A 15,752-nucleotide genomic window follows, 5' to 3' on the forward strand; every position below is an offset into this window, starting at 1 on the left:
TTTCTAATGTGATCTCCTCTTGTGAAACGTTACGTGGACTCCAATCTGATGTGATTTCACGCTTGCCGCAAGGCGCAATTTGTTTTTATGTGTTCTCCTACCTGTATATTAAACAACTACATACATACATTGGGCCGGATTGTCCATTATACAGTGTTGGTAACTGCCTAGAACCCACCCATCAGTTATGGGCGCCGCGTCCTGAAATTAATTTAAATTATCCAACAAATCCTCAATTTTTCATTTCATTTCATTTCATTTCATTTATTTATTCAATAACAATCATACAGTTGTGTTTTAAATAAGTTACAATATTTTATAAACAAAAAATTAAAGAAATAATAAAGTATAAACAATAAGGTCAATTTAAAAATAATGGAAAAATAAAAGAAAACAAAATGATAGCTTATAATAGATAGTGATACCAGAGGGAGACTGCACAAAAGTCGATTGCTTGAGTACCTCTGCCCCATTCGTGTTTCAACCGTGAAGCAGTTGTGTTTGCATGGCTGTGTTTCGCTTTGAAGGGTGGAATATGGCGTGAATTTACTGGGTACAAAGGAATAACATCTGAGTCCTCAGAAATGGCAACGCATGGGGGGTGTCATGGGCGAAACAGTATACTCTGTTATGTGCATGGGACTGCTCATGTCTATAGGCGACGGTTACCACTTTCCATCAGGTGGGCCGTCAGCTTGTTTGCCATTCTAAGTTGTATAAAAAAAAGTAGATAAATTACTTGTCATAACAAAGTTAAATTACTTGTCAAACACACAATAAATTCGTCTAAAGTATAAAAACATTATTTCAACAAAATAGCTCTGTTTTTCATATCAGTGGGTAACTTATTAAATAATTTGATTGAATGGTACAAGGCACATTGTTTTGCAACTTGGAGTCTGGGACAAAAAGTTTTTTTTTTTTATGGGTGAAAATGGTATGGTAACCCCGCCTGCGCTAACGGGATACGCTGGCGGAGCACCAGTGAAGGGTAATAGATGAGAATGAAAACAGGCCAGTTAGCCCAACATGATGAATTCACCAGGAATTAACCATGATAGTTTCCAGGGGGAACCGCGAGGAGGTCGACCTGGTTGGATATATTGCTAGCAATGGGATTTTCAGTCTCCGTTACTAACAATCTCTTACCCCCCGACAAAAAGTATTTACCACATCTTATTTTCTTGTATTCAATCTTATCTGTCTTCCCTCTTCATTTTCATATAAACTTAGAGTTCTCCACATGTCAGTAAGAAGCACTAGCAAATATAACCCAGGTACTGTGAGAACTTTAAGATCTTTTTTGCAATATAAAAGCTTTATGTATATTGTAATCACAGCTATGTCCCCAGAATTTAATACTGTATCTCAAATTTAGATTCAACAAGAGCATATCTTAACAACAAGGGCATAGATATCTTCCCACCACCAAAGTAGTTTGAAACACAACATTCTAACTTCCTTGTTTTTATCCTCCACTGCAATGGTTTATTACGTGTATGAGTGTGATTTTGGCTCTAATTTTTTTTTAATTGTTACTTTCTAGACCAACTACGTTATATATAAGTATATAGATAGATAGATTTCTTTATTGTTTCCTCCAAAAGATTACAATAGTAAACTTATTATAGATATAAACAATTACAAGAAATGATCACAATGGGAAAACAATAGGCGACCTTATCGTTAAAAGCGATCTTTCCAGTATTTATTTACATACATATTTTCATCATCATGTATCAGCCGTTATCTGTCCACTGCTGAACCTAGTCTATGGGGAACCATAGACTGCCATAAGAAATATACATATTTTACCGACTAACAATTGTATTTCATCAAAATTTTTCCATAACATAAATTTTTACCGAAAAATGCGAAAATAGTATCCAACCTGGCAACACTGACGGCCAGTAAGTAACGCACCGCATGCAAAATGTTGCGTGCAATCGTGTAGCGCGGACTACGCCGCCGGTATTCGCTAAATAATTCATCGCTTCCAACAACTGGGTCAAGTTCGCGTGCATCGCTCCAGTCTGCTGCGTCGTGCGGACAGTTGGCTTGGCGCATCTGTAGATTGTGCGTTACCACATTTTTTTTTAATGTATAAGGATGGAATATTAAAAGATGAAACAATAGGGATGAAGTCAATTCGGGTCCCCAAGAATGGCTTCTAAGGGGACCGCGGTGAAGTCCTCGACGTTCACTTACCATATCGGCTGTTAATTGTCCTATGAGTATTTATGTATTTAAAAAAAAAGTAAATATGTATCGATTATTTAGTATCTATAGTACAAGTTTACTAAATTTGAAACTAGATGGCGTTGTGTGCAATATGTATATATTTATATTTTTTCGTAAATATCGAGAGAAATATTTACTCAGAATAATTATTTAATAATGTATATCGATCAACATTTAATTGTTTGCTAATGCGAATACCCGTCATTCATAACGTGTACAAATGAATAAATTCATGGCACGCAATAGTGGAATGCTCTATAACTACTTAAACCATTTAAGGCCGGTAAAAACGCATGTTAATGCACACAAATGTTGCCATTATAAAACCTTGTTACTACACTTGACATGAATTTGTCTGTTATTTTAATGACAGTTACCGTAATTGTGAGTAAAGATAATTTTTAAAGGCAGTTCGAAATATTTTTTTTGTGTGTTTATGTATTACGCGATATCTTCTATTGTTTATATTGGTTCCATATTAATTAATTTGTATTCATAATTAGTTAATCTTGAGTCCGGTTTAATTCGAGATTAACTCAAGATTAACGGCGGTTACTTAAGCGACTTCCAAAAGGACATATTATTTTATGACTATTTTCTTTACAAAACATCTGGAAGCAACTTGTTGCTTGTTGACAAACAAGTAATATTTTAAACACCGAAATCTGCGTCCTGAATTCAAATATTTTAAATCTATTGTGTCTACGAAACGTGACATCGTTTATCGCTGCGTTTTAAATCACTAAATTAAATTATAAACATGCTAATATTATTTGATGTTACTAATTTATCAACTGCCAAATTTCCCTACAAAAAATCTTGTTTTTTAATCTGTGAAAATGGAATGGTAACCCAGCCTGCGCTCTCGATATACGATGGCAGAGCGCCAGTGAAAGATGATAGGTTGGCCAACGTAACGAATTTAAAAAGAATTAAATACAAAGGTTTATAGGGAAACCACGTGAAGATTGACCTGATACGGTATTAGGTAATATCAGTACTGATCCAATATCTATATATTGGGTTCCTCTGGTCATTGATGGCGTAAGAAAAGGTCACGATATCACCCATATCGGTCGGATTATAAAAATAGTATTGGATAACAGACTTTTAACATATTCATTATTAAACCAATATATAAATATTGTAACTGAAATATATATATATTACTATATATGTATTTTTTTAATGGGTGATAATGGTATGGTAACCCCGCCTGCGCTATCGGGATGCGCTGGCGGGGCAGCGTGAGGGGTGATAGGTGAGGATGAAGCAGGTCAGTTGGCCCATCGTGATGAATTCAACAAGAATTGTGCACGATGGTTTCCAGGGGGAACCACGTGGTGTTCGACCTAATAGGGCATATTGCTGGCAATGGGGCTGTCAAACTCCATTGCTAACAATCCCTTTCCCCCCACTATATATGTATTATCCACCTCTATCTATATGTTAGCCTTAGATTATATAGAATAGATAGAATATCTCCATACAAATGCTTCGATAAAAGCGGGCCAACTTTTTCATACAATTTTGCGTGATAAATAGTTATCAGTGTTTCCTTTATAACTTCTATGTTTATTTTGTTTCAAGTTATTTTTGCACCTTTTCAATGCGCATAAACTAATTTTATTTATTAAATAATTCAATATAGATACGTCAAAATGCACTGTAGGTGTAAGTATATAGAACACTGATAAAACGAGTCAGCTAATTTGACAATTTTTTTTTAATAGGTGATAATGGTATGGTAACCCCGTCTGCGCTATCGGCACACACTGGCGGGGCACCAGTGAGGGATGACAGATGAAGATGAAAGTAGGTCAGTTAGCCCATCCTGACGAATTAAACTAGAATTAGTCACGATGGTTTCCAGGGGGAACCACGTGGAGGTCGACCTGACAGGGTATATTGCTAGTAATATGGCTATTTTGACCCCATTACTAACAATCCCTTTCCCTCCTAATTTGACAATTAGCTGACAAAAAGTTCTCCCGTTTTTGAGACTCGATACTCCATCTATATAATTTAAGATGCAAACAATGAATTTACAGCCACTAATAATCTCTTTCCCCATTTTATCTATATTATTCCCTATAAGTTATTGCATTTAAAATTTCTGATTAATAAAAGATTTTTATAATAAAAGTAACACATATTGCGTCTACAGGATTAACATATCAAAGTAATTATTGAAAGCAACCTCCGGACTCTAGTTAACATACAAATAAGTTTTTCTTTCATCAAAACCGTCGATCAGCGCATAAGCACGTAGCGTGCAAACACTATACTTCATACAAGAATTAATCCGATAAAGTGATTACAAATAGACTAAGATCCCAACGCTGATTTCTGCAATAATACTTTTTTTTTAATAAATTTATTTATATCTTTATTATTTATTTGTTTAACTCTTTATTGTACCAGCAACAAAAATAAATAATAGCATATAAACAATGCAGTGAAATATAGTAGCATAAAATGTAAATATACATGTATATACATAAAGATAAAAATGGCGGTCTTATTGCTAGAGCAATCTCTTACAAACCTTTGGAAATTAAAATAAATTATGAAGTTTTTAAACGAGAATAAGCGAAAATATAATACAAATGCCGGATGCATTTTATTTAATTTCATTTAATTGCCTGCTTTATGTTGGTTTGCTTGTGAAAATGGGTAATTTTGATAAATTTGATAAACTTGCTTTTTAATAAGATTTACACTAAACAGAAGTCTAATTATTCTTTTCTATACACGAGCTTTCTTGGGGATCGTCATGGGAGTCAATTATCGATTGTAAAAAGATGGTGTCCCACAAAAAAAAACGACTTCATTTGTAGCAGTTGTTTTGGTTTAACAACTGAACTATTGAAACTATTTTAATGAAATTTCTATAAGATGAATCCCGTAAATGTATCCTTTCAGATAAAATAAGAATTTTTCAAAATCAGTTTAGAATTGACAAAGTTATGAGGTAACAAAGATAAAAATAATAAATCCGAATTCAAAGCAACCGCAAGGATTTTAATCCAATATCTTTGTTTTGTTCTAAGTGATCATGATGTAGTAACAGCAATAGTATTATATTATCTGTGGTCATAGGGAATTGATGCAGAGCATGCAACCCTGGTGCAATGTATTATATTTTTTTTTTATACAACTTAGAATGGCAAACAAGCTGACGGCCCACCTAATTGAAAGTGGTAATCGTCGCCTATAGACATGAGCAGTACCATGGACATAACAGAGTATACTGTTTTGCCCATGATACCCCCCATGCGTTGCCATTCTTGAGGACTCAGATGTTATTCCTCTGTACTCAGTATATTTTCGCCATCTTTCATTAAAAGTCTGATACCTGCACAAGTCAGCAGCGAGATCTTAGACTAAAATACAATATTTTTTTAATTAATTAATATGTAACTTTGATATCGCAGACGAATAAAAACGTTCAACCTTTTGTAATAGAGATCAAATTGATAAAAACCTGAATTGCATGCAAGAAGATTGATCGATAACGTCTGATATAGTAAAATGTGGAGGGACGTAATTACTCATTAGCCTTTAAGTTCGCTTGAGGTAGTTTATATTTTACAGTTGATGGACTTTTAACTGTACAGCCAACTTTCCTGCGACGTTTAATACTATACATGTTGCGGTCTAAACTCTTAACCAATCAAAAGTACTGTTGACTAGCAAAATCAGTCAAAAGTACTTCATAATATGTTTGTTACCTCATGACTCCGTCAGTTGAAAGCCGATTTGAAAAATTCTTTTTTTCTGAAAAGATATACTGGCAGATTGGTCTCACAAAATATTACCAGAGGGAGACTTTGTACAAAAGTCGATTGCTTGGGTACCTCTGTCCCATTCGTGTTTCAACCGTGAAGCAGCTGTGTTTGCATGACTGTGTTTCGGTTTGAAGGGTGGGATATGGCGTGAATTTACTGGGTACAGAGGAATAACAGCTGAGTCCTCAGGAATGGCAACGCATGAGGGGTATCATGGGCGAAACAGTATATTTTGTTATGTCCATGGTACTGCTCATGTCTATAGGCGACGGTTACCACTTTCCATCAGGTGGGCCCTCAGCTTGTTTGCCATTCTAAGTTGTATAAAAAAAATATCAAAATCGGTTCAGCAGTTTAGTTTTACAGCAAATTAACTGGTTTTGTCACAAATGAAGTCAGTTTCTTTGTGGGACACCATCTTTTTACAATCAATAGTTTACTCCCATGAAGATTTTATATTAATTTTCTAACAACCCCCAATTTTTTATAGAGACCTTCTTCCCTATTTTATTTCTCACCTTTGAATGTGAATGGCGAACATGTTGATTACCATGGACATCACAGAATATACTGTGACACACACAATAGCCCTTATGCGTTACCATGCTCGTTCAAAATTGCACTAAAATAAAACCTAATATATGCCTTCTCTTCTTTCCAGTCAAAAGAGCTACAACAGCCCGTGGAGTTGGACTACAGTGACCGCAACGGGCGACTGACCGCGAGCCCCGCGCGGGCCGCCTGCGCCCGCGCACCCGCAGTGAGCGACGACGGCAGGGGGGGAGGGGTGCGGCCTTACACGAGTCCGGGGCACGGGGACCCTACCGACACAGCAAGCAACAAACAGCAATCAATGCTCAGTCTGGAAGGTACCTAATGATTGTTACATAGACACAAAAATAATCTCGGATAAATAAAAAAGTATAGACTACGTAAGTTACCGCCATCTATTATCAAATCGACGCAAGCTAGTCCGAGTTGAGACCTAGCAAACACGACAACTTCGCAGCTCAATATATAATTAGGTACCATCTCAATGTGACAAAGCCACGCTCAGTCAAATAATTTTATACAAAATTTGTACCAAAACCATACAAATAAATATTTTAAATCGTACTCAAGAAAATACTTCCTAAAAATCAATATCAACATCTTTTCACGCAGAAATGTTGTCAGAAATTCGTTTTTAAATTACCTCAAACTACTAAAAAACGTTATTAATCAATTCAAAACACTGTAATTTTTTTCTATTATATTATTACGTTCTGGACTGTTCGATCTTGATAAACATTATAAAATAAATAAATCCTGAGACGAAACTGCAGTGGTTATTTACATCAGTTATCAAAGTATTTAAACATGGCAACACCTACGCAACTCTTGTAACCAATAGCGTTATGTCTATACTTTTTTGTTTTAATTCATTAATATGAAATACCAAGACTATTGGTACCAAATAAGTCAAATACAATTTATGTAACCATCAAGTACCAACTACCGAATTGGTCATTGATTGCTCTGTTCGTAAGTTCCCCGAGTCCGGGTGGAGAGTTCTATCTAAACGATAACAAATGACAGAATATTAGATATTTTAATATTTATATTATTAACATAAGTATAAAAAATATTTATGGCCAAAATTAAACATACTTAAACCGAATGGTTATTAAAATATAATTATTGACACTATTTCAAGAGACTTAGAATTATACGAAATATATTTTATTTTATATGAAACCAAGTACCTAATCTAAAATTTATATGTATTTTATTTTCATAGAAAAAATTAAGAGTTTTACCAAGTAGGTATAACTCTTAACTTAAAATATTATCAAACAATAACGGTGTTATATCATAATGCCCAGTAGTGGGACATAAATGAGCTAGAGTACCTTAATAGGGCTATATTAACATTAGCCTACTATTACCACAAAAGCCAATAAAAAAAAACCTGTTTCAATAGAACTAATGAAAAGGCAACCAAGTTTCATGAAAATCGTCATGAAATAATAATAATATCAGAAATATAAATAGATAGAATTGAAACATTCGATCGATTAATTAGTCGATTATTTAATCGTACGAATCGATTTTTCGTACGTACTGAACATCAACAAACTGTCTTTCGGTCTATTTAATTATTCTTTTTTGCATTTTCATTGAATTCTATTGAAATATACTATAAAATTTTGTTTCAAGTTTTTTCATTCTTGCCGTGGCGTATGACACTTTGTTTCCTTGCTCGTGTCTTACGAATAAAAAAATATATCATCAACGTATCATTGCAATGAGCGAGTTGCCAGTAATTTTATAAACATACTGGCCGTTATGCATTCCATACTGCTATAACTGTAATAGCTTCTATACGATGCCATAAGAGTAAACAACATTGTCCTTATTCCTATGGAAATGCCCTTAGTCCCACTCGCGAGTAAATTTTTGCTCTCTGAGACACATTCAATATCTCTGGTTCAAATAATACATTATAGTATTTTAATTTTAAAGTCTGATTTACAAGTATCTCGACACAAATAAGTTATAAAATTTTAAATATCATTTACAAAAGAATATTGTCAATGATAAATCATTTTAAGACCTATATGGACCTATATAAATGTATACATATATAGGTAACAAACTACCTTTACGAATTTTAAAAGTTTTAATGGGACACACCAACGAATACTCTTCGCATTTGATAGCTGTAAATAATGTGTTAGTCTAATTTCCTTTGTTACTTACTGGCCATCAACAAAAAAACAACTAAATTGAATTTAAATACGGAACAAAATTATTGTCGTCGAGCATTGAAAAAAATATAACTTTAAATATAGAACAAAATTCTTGTCAAAGATAAAGAAAAAACTATTCTGTCATTATTAGTTCACTACATATTTAACAAACACTCTTCACCCCATACTCGTGGAGCCCAATGGTGAACGAAATGATCCGTCCGATGTTGTTAGTCCCCCATCGTCGCAACACTGCGGCCGTCCCACCTGGACTGTGACCATAGCCTGTGAACTGATCTGTATAACAAGGCGATCAGAACGTTTACCTTAATAAAATTTGAACATAAGAAATGTATTTTTCGATTTATAGTACAGTAAATTTGTGTACATAGTTCCTTGTCCATCGAGTGAAACATTTTATCACATTTCCGTTCCGTTTCACGAAGTTCCGATCGTCTGTGTCTAATTGTTACACTAACTAATGTTCTTATGATGCCAACATTAAAAAAAAAAGATCTGTATTTGTAATTCATCATTTCTCAACTTGGAAGTCACGACAGTGAAGGAAGGACCACAAGTTTGTATGAAAGATATCTATTTTTGGCGCTTGTAATGCTTGACTTTGACGTTGAGAAACGATGGTGTCTATAATTGAAGCTTTAACTACTATTTCCTATAAATACTTTTATTAGAAACCAAAGCCTAAAAGTATTGTACCTAATGGTTTCTGTTTTAATATTATATGTATACTTACATTAGATCATATGCATCTAGATAGAGCATCGAGTGTCAAAAACGTCTTAAAAACAGCCAACTTTTTGCTGACGCGTAATACTCTCTCACGTAATAATAATGAAATTGAAACTCTATCTAGACGTAGATCTAGTAACATAGCTACTAATCCTTTATTTATGTATTTATATACACTGATATTGGTTTTGATAGATGACGCATATTGGCTTTTTATATATAAAAGTGGGGTGATCCATCGAATTCTCATCTTTGTTGTATTTTTATAAGTTATTATATTTGAAAAATTGTGTTAACTATTAAATATCTGAGCTTTTATTATTATGTTTAATAGCATTTTAATGTAAAACACTTCATTTGTATTTTAATTTAGCTTAAGTTTTAATACTGTATAAAATCATGTTTGCATTAAGATATCAAATAAATACTATCAAGCAATTATGTTTTGTAACCACTATACGTGAATTTATAAAACGAAAATGTATATCATGTGTTTTTTACTTACGAATATCAATTAATTATTATAAAACTACCTACTGAATTACATTTATCATTAGGCATTTTTATAAATCTTTATACGTAGGTATACGTACTAGATATATACATCTAGACGGAGCACTGAATATCAAAAAAATGATAAGCCAGCTATTGGCTGGTGTGTATTTTTTAAAACAAAACTTGCGACATCGTTTTTTATGTTGCAAACAATAATTGTAAAATTTTACTATTCCTAGTCACGCACTGATGATTCGTAAAATCTGCATAATGACTCAAAATTAAAAGAATGAAAAAGTTGTCCTATTTTTGGCGAAGCGTTTGCTGACAGATACTCTATCTAGATTATATAACACTATGTACCTAATAGCAATTACTTTTAATTGATTTATTATCATTTTTATAAACCTTGAATGTTACATGTAAGCTGCCATTACAACGTGCAGTATTAAAACCTAGGCGTGTTAAGAACATAAGTATTTCCGAACCGATACGACATCATAACCTTAAAGAAAAGAGCATATCCCTTTTTAAACGGCCGGCAGCACACCTGCAATGCCGTTGGTGTTGTGGGTGATCGTGGGCGGCGATAGTCACTTACCATCAGGTGAGCCGCATGCTCGTTTGCCCCCTGAGTTGTAAAAAAAAGAACACTGCAATACAATAATTATAGGGTACTGTCATTCCCACGCGTTTCTTACTAGTAACAGGCGTCACAATACAGATAAGTTCACACAGTTATGCCTTGCTAATCTTCTGCGAACCTTTGTAGCATCTCATAGTGACCGACCAGCCAGTAACATGTTAACTACTTTATAACTTTTTTTTTATATATCGCTGCAATGATATGCTACTATAAAAAACGCTCGTTGGTAAGCGGTTATTTTTATGTAACTTATTGTTGAACCTAGAAATTTTGCCCGCGTTTATTTAATACAAGTGTCCTATCTATGACATAGTATATCCATGTACCAAATTTCATTGAAAGCTGATCAATCAATTAATTAAAATTAAATGATGAATGTAGTTAACGTAATCTGTTAAAAATAATAATTATGTTTTATTGTAAATTCTGTTTATTACCGTTACCTATGTAAATTTGGCGATTTTTAAATTCATAAAATTTATAAGTTTCATACTGCGAAACCGGTCAAGTCATATGATTTATATAAAAACCTATGGAAGTGGTACAACCTAGTTATTTGTTCTTATATAGAATAGGCGTTGCGAAAACTTGCCAATTTCGACTTGCCAATTTCACTTAGTAGACAATAGCTAATATTGGCCGCAGCCCAAGTACCGAACATCATAGTAAATATGAAAACATAAACTAAAGATTTATTTTATACAATGATAAATAACACTTATGACATGTAAATGGTTTTTGCGACCATTAACGTTGACAAGTACATATATGTAGGTAAATAGGTAATCTAATATCAAAATTAAGTAATAAATTCCTGCAAATAACTTGCTTAGGTTTATTACATATTTTGCTTGAATAATTAATAATTTCTGTATTAAAAATGTTAACTAATATGGTTAAACATTATCTTCCGCCAATTGAAGAGTGTGGTAAAAAGTGAATTTGCATTTTGAGTACCCGTTAGAAAAGCACTTAGAAAAACGATGACTCGACCAACTAAGAATTTAAAACTTAAAAATTATTATCTTGTCTCTTTCTATCGACATACATTTTCCACACGTTAGCCGCGTGTGCACTTAACTAGTACACGGAAGTCGTTGACAATGACCAAAACAGTGTAAGTAAAAATAAAAAAATAAAAACTGCATTTAAGTACTTATAAAATGTTACTGGCTGAACGCGTCGCTTCCGAAGATTCTTTAAAAAAAAACTTTCGAATTTTTTTAAATTATCGATTAAAGAATCTCAAATTGATCGTAGAAATATTGTAGATGCTCACAAAATACCATATCCCTAAATTAAGTACAGTCGGGTACGTACAGTGACGAAATATAAAGTGCATATAGTATATAATTTATTATTTAGTTGTGATATATGACAAGGCGCGCCGGCGGCAGCGCATAGTTCCAAACGAGTGCAATCCAGTTGGACTGTGTAATTAATGTAGTTAGACAAGTTAAGTGGCGATGTACGATGCATTTAATTTATGTACAGCAGTCATTGGTATACAAAAAAAAAATACAAGATGCACCTACAGTGCGACACTAAACGACCCTGAAAATAGAACGCATTAAAATAATTGTACACTCATTTCTAACCAGCTACTGATAGCTGTTATCAAACGTTCCCAATTGTTTAAAAAAAAAAAAAATAAAACAAGAAATTATAGTGTATAGACAAAGAAATTTTTATTTTTTTAATAAGTATTCTACTCCACTTATGTCTCGTCCTCAGATCGTCATAGTCGTAGAATACTGACGGATCTGACAAAGATTACATGTAAACATCCGTCAGTATTCTACGACTATGACGAGATAATGACTTATTTTTATGAATTATCAATCTTCTGGGCCAATATTAAGTGTAACTTTTGTACGGGAGTCTTGTTTTTTTTTTGTATACCATTGACAGAGGGACTGTTGGACGTTGGATTTGAAATTTAAATTCCTGTGTGTCGGTTACATTCGAATACTTTTTAATAATGATTTGTATAGGTACGTTGATAAAGACTGTTTCGATTTTCAAATGTAACGTCCGGCGGTCACTTCAATATTTAGACAATGTAGTTAGCCGACAATTAAATTACGAGTACATATATAAAAAATAATATGAATTAAGTAAACTGGCCGTATACCTACTTGGTAGTCTACATATATTATTCAAACATTTTTCAGGAATGTTAATAACTTCTCAATTGAAAGATACAATTAAATAAACTGTAATAATGCACGTAAGTATACTGAGAATGTTAAACAGTGGGACTGAGCTTTGAATGCGCCATTTTTCTTAATAGAATTTCAAATTTCATAAATAAAATTTTTAAAGTTTTTAAACAGGCACATTTTTTTTTTCTTGCCAATAATAAATAGTACGTTCATAAATAAAGTTTGGCGCCTAATCCTTTAATTTTTAATCTTTTTTTTTTTTTATAAAATAAATAATACTTGCGTATGGAATTAAAGAACCGCATTTCACATACAAAGAGCCGCATATAGTTCACGAGCCGCAGATTTCGTTGTGACAACAAAATGAAATTTTAATTTTAAAGAAAAGTTAAGAGAAATGGCACTACAGAATGGATAGTATTTAATTTCGCCCAGTATTTAATTTTTATGTGAATAAATATCATCTGAAAACAGTTTATACTACTACTACTTAAATAACATCCTCTTTTCCTGTTTCAAATGAATGGTCGGCATGTTTTAAAATTTCATAGCTATTTATTAAATACTTAGTAAATTGATGTTTTTTGTACCGTGCGAAACTAGAAAGACCATTCGATTTATTAAAAACTATAGGAAAAAATACACTTAAACACCTTTAAGTACATAATTCAAATTTCGAATATGAAACTATTGTCACAGCTAATATTTTTTTTTATTACATTTTCTTATGTGCCAGTTTTAAAAATATTTAAATTTAAAATTGTCGGCTACCAGTGTCATCTGGCTAGAACGAGAAGTATCCATAGCTCGTGATCTCTTTTCCGCTATATCAAGTGAGACGATGGATACTCTTGTTTGAGCCAGCCTCGTATGTGTTAGCTTAGTAGATACACCGATTCACTTTCTTGTGATTTCTAAACAATTAGCTCGTTTTCTATAGCATGTCTTATATACTTAATGTTAGTTTTTCCAATATAAAAGACTATAATTTTGCGGTTGAACTCAAATGTTCTGTTTTCTATTCAATTGCAATTCTTATAGTAATAACTCCGTTATGTATGCGGTTACTAAAGCCCGCATACAGTCGCTAATGTCAGCATGTAGTCGCTAACGACCGCATGAAGACACTAACGCTCATATGCAGTCGCTAATGCCCGCATGTAACCACAACCTCAATCTATAGTTATTCACATTATAATACTAATCGTAAATTAACGATATGCAATATAACTGTGTGTCTGAAACCAGTGAAGAGTGCATCTCATATAATATATATATATATATATATATATATATATATATATATATATATATATATATATATATATATATATATATTATAATTCTATGTACATTTGAATTTTTGTTTTAAATGCAGTAAATAGAGGTTGAATTAGCGTGACAAAAATCGTTATGGTCTAGTCTAGCATCTTTTGTTTTGTGACGGAATTGAAAGCGTGTTAAATTATATGAATTATTAAATATTACACATAACATATTTTCAGATTATGATCATTTCCATATGGACAGTAATAAGGTGTAATAGAAATATAGTATCTACAATAATAAAAAATCTAGTATCGGTATTAATGAAACTGAACAATTTTTGCGAAGTAAATACAGAGATCGAAATATGAAAACAATTTTTGAATTTTTTATGCTAAATCTACCATACTATGAATGCGCAGTTTGTATAAAAGATTGTTGCTTTTAAAGAAAGTTGTTCAGTTTCTTAGAAGCTCTTAAAATAAATAAGATTTGAAATTATTTGTTCTGTCACAAATCACAACCTGTATAGTTTCCAGTGTACCTAAATATGGTTATAGATTACTTTAGAATTATAAAAATAACATCATGCGTTAGAAAATCAATATTTTCATAGGAATCATAAGAACTTGATGTCGGTGAAAACTTTTTTATATATATAAAAAAAAATATATAACTATTTATTTCGTTATTATTTAAGTTTTCGATGATTTTAATTGTTCTCGTTACTTTCTTTGGGAATCTTTATACATTATAGATTTAGTAAGTACAATTAATTATTCCTGTGCAGTATAAAATGAACGGGAAATCGAAGTATTGGCGAACACCGGTTAGTTTACATGATATAAGAGAAAAAGTATATCAATCCGAAATTGAGCGTATTATTAATTAAACAGAACAATGTTGTTAATGAAACTGAACAACTTTCCTCAAAAAAGTTGAAAGTCGAAATATGAAAAAATCTAATATCTAAAAAATTATTTTCACATTTAGATTTCAATTGATCGTGATGATTATATTGATCATGAGAGATCATGCTTCTTGGTGACAGTTGTTCAGTTTCGTAACTATTACCTTTTGGACTGTTATACCCTTTCTCCTCTTGTATATTAACATCGGCAAACCTTACTTTTCTAGTGTACAATCCCATTTTTCTATTCCGATTGATACAATATGGTTGTCAACACCGGTGGCCGGTTCGATTCCCGTGTAACAATGTTGTTGGTTATTATCGTTCGTGAGTACTCGTATTCCGAAGTTTCCTGGTGTAATTTATGACTTGAATAAATGAAATTACGCTTCTAAAGTGTACTATTACATGTGTAAATATAGGTGAACTAATAACTACTATAATAGTGAATGTTGTAATTTGTATATAAGTAACGAAAATTAAATTTTAAATACATAGATAACATTGTGCGCGTTTATTTATTTCTCTCCCTTAAAAAATAAGTATTTCTGAACGTTGTGTATAAACATAATAATATGCAGGATTAGATAGAAAAAGTATGCTAATTTGAAAACAAGTGATAATTTATCATTAAACTGAATAACATTCCCAGTTGTTCAGTTTCATATTGAAATATGAAAATAACGATATACCTACTTTTCATATGGTGTGCTGATGTGCTCAATTTAGTAAGTATAAGGGGTACAAAAATGATAT

At 32.5% G+C, this 15,752-nt stretch overlaps 1 protein-coding gene across 1 annotated transcript in view; it reads left to right on the plus strand.

The window, feature by feature from the left end:
- Nucleotides 1-15,503, plus strand: part of LOC113519916 (uncharacterized) — a 126,153-nt gene extending 110,650 nt beyond the window's left edge. Inside the window, exon 2 of the mRNA XM_052902229.1 lies at nt 6,694-15,503. Within this exon, the coding sequence (XP_052758189.1) occupies nt 6,694-6,751 (58 nt within the window). The 3' untranslated portion in view covers nt 6,752-15,503. The remainder of the gene's footprint in view (nt 1-6,693) is intronic.
- Nucleotides 15,504-15,752: the final 249 nt, after the last annotated feature.

Source organism: Galleria mellonella, unplaced genomic scaffold, assembly GCF_026898425.1.
Source record: "Galleria mellonella isolate WM207_F2 unplaced genomic scaffold, CSIRO_AGI_GalMel_v1 utg89, whole genome shotgun sequence".
Lineage (NCBI taxonomy): Eukaryota > Metazoa > Arthropoda > Insecta > Lepidoptera > Pyralidae > Galleria > Galleria mellonella.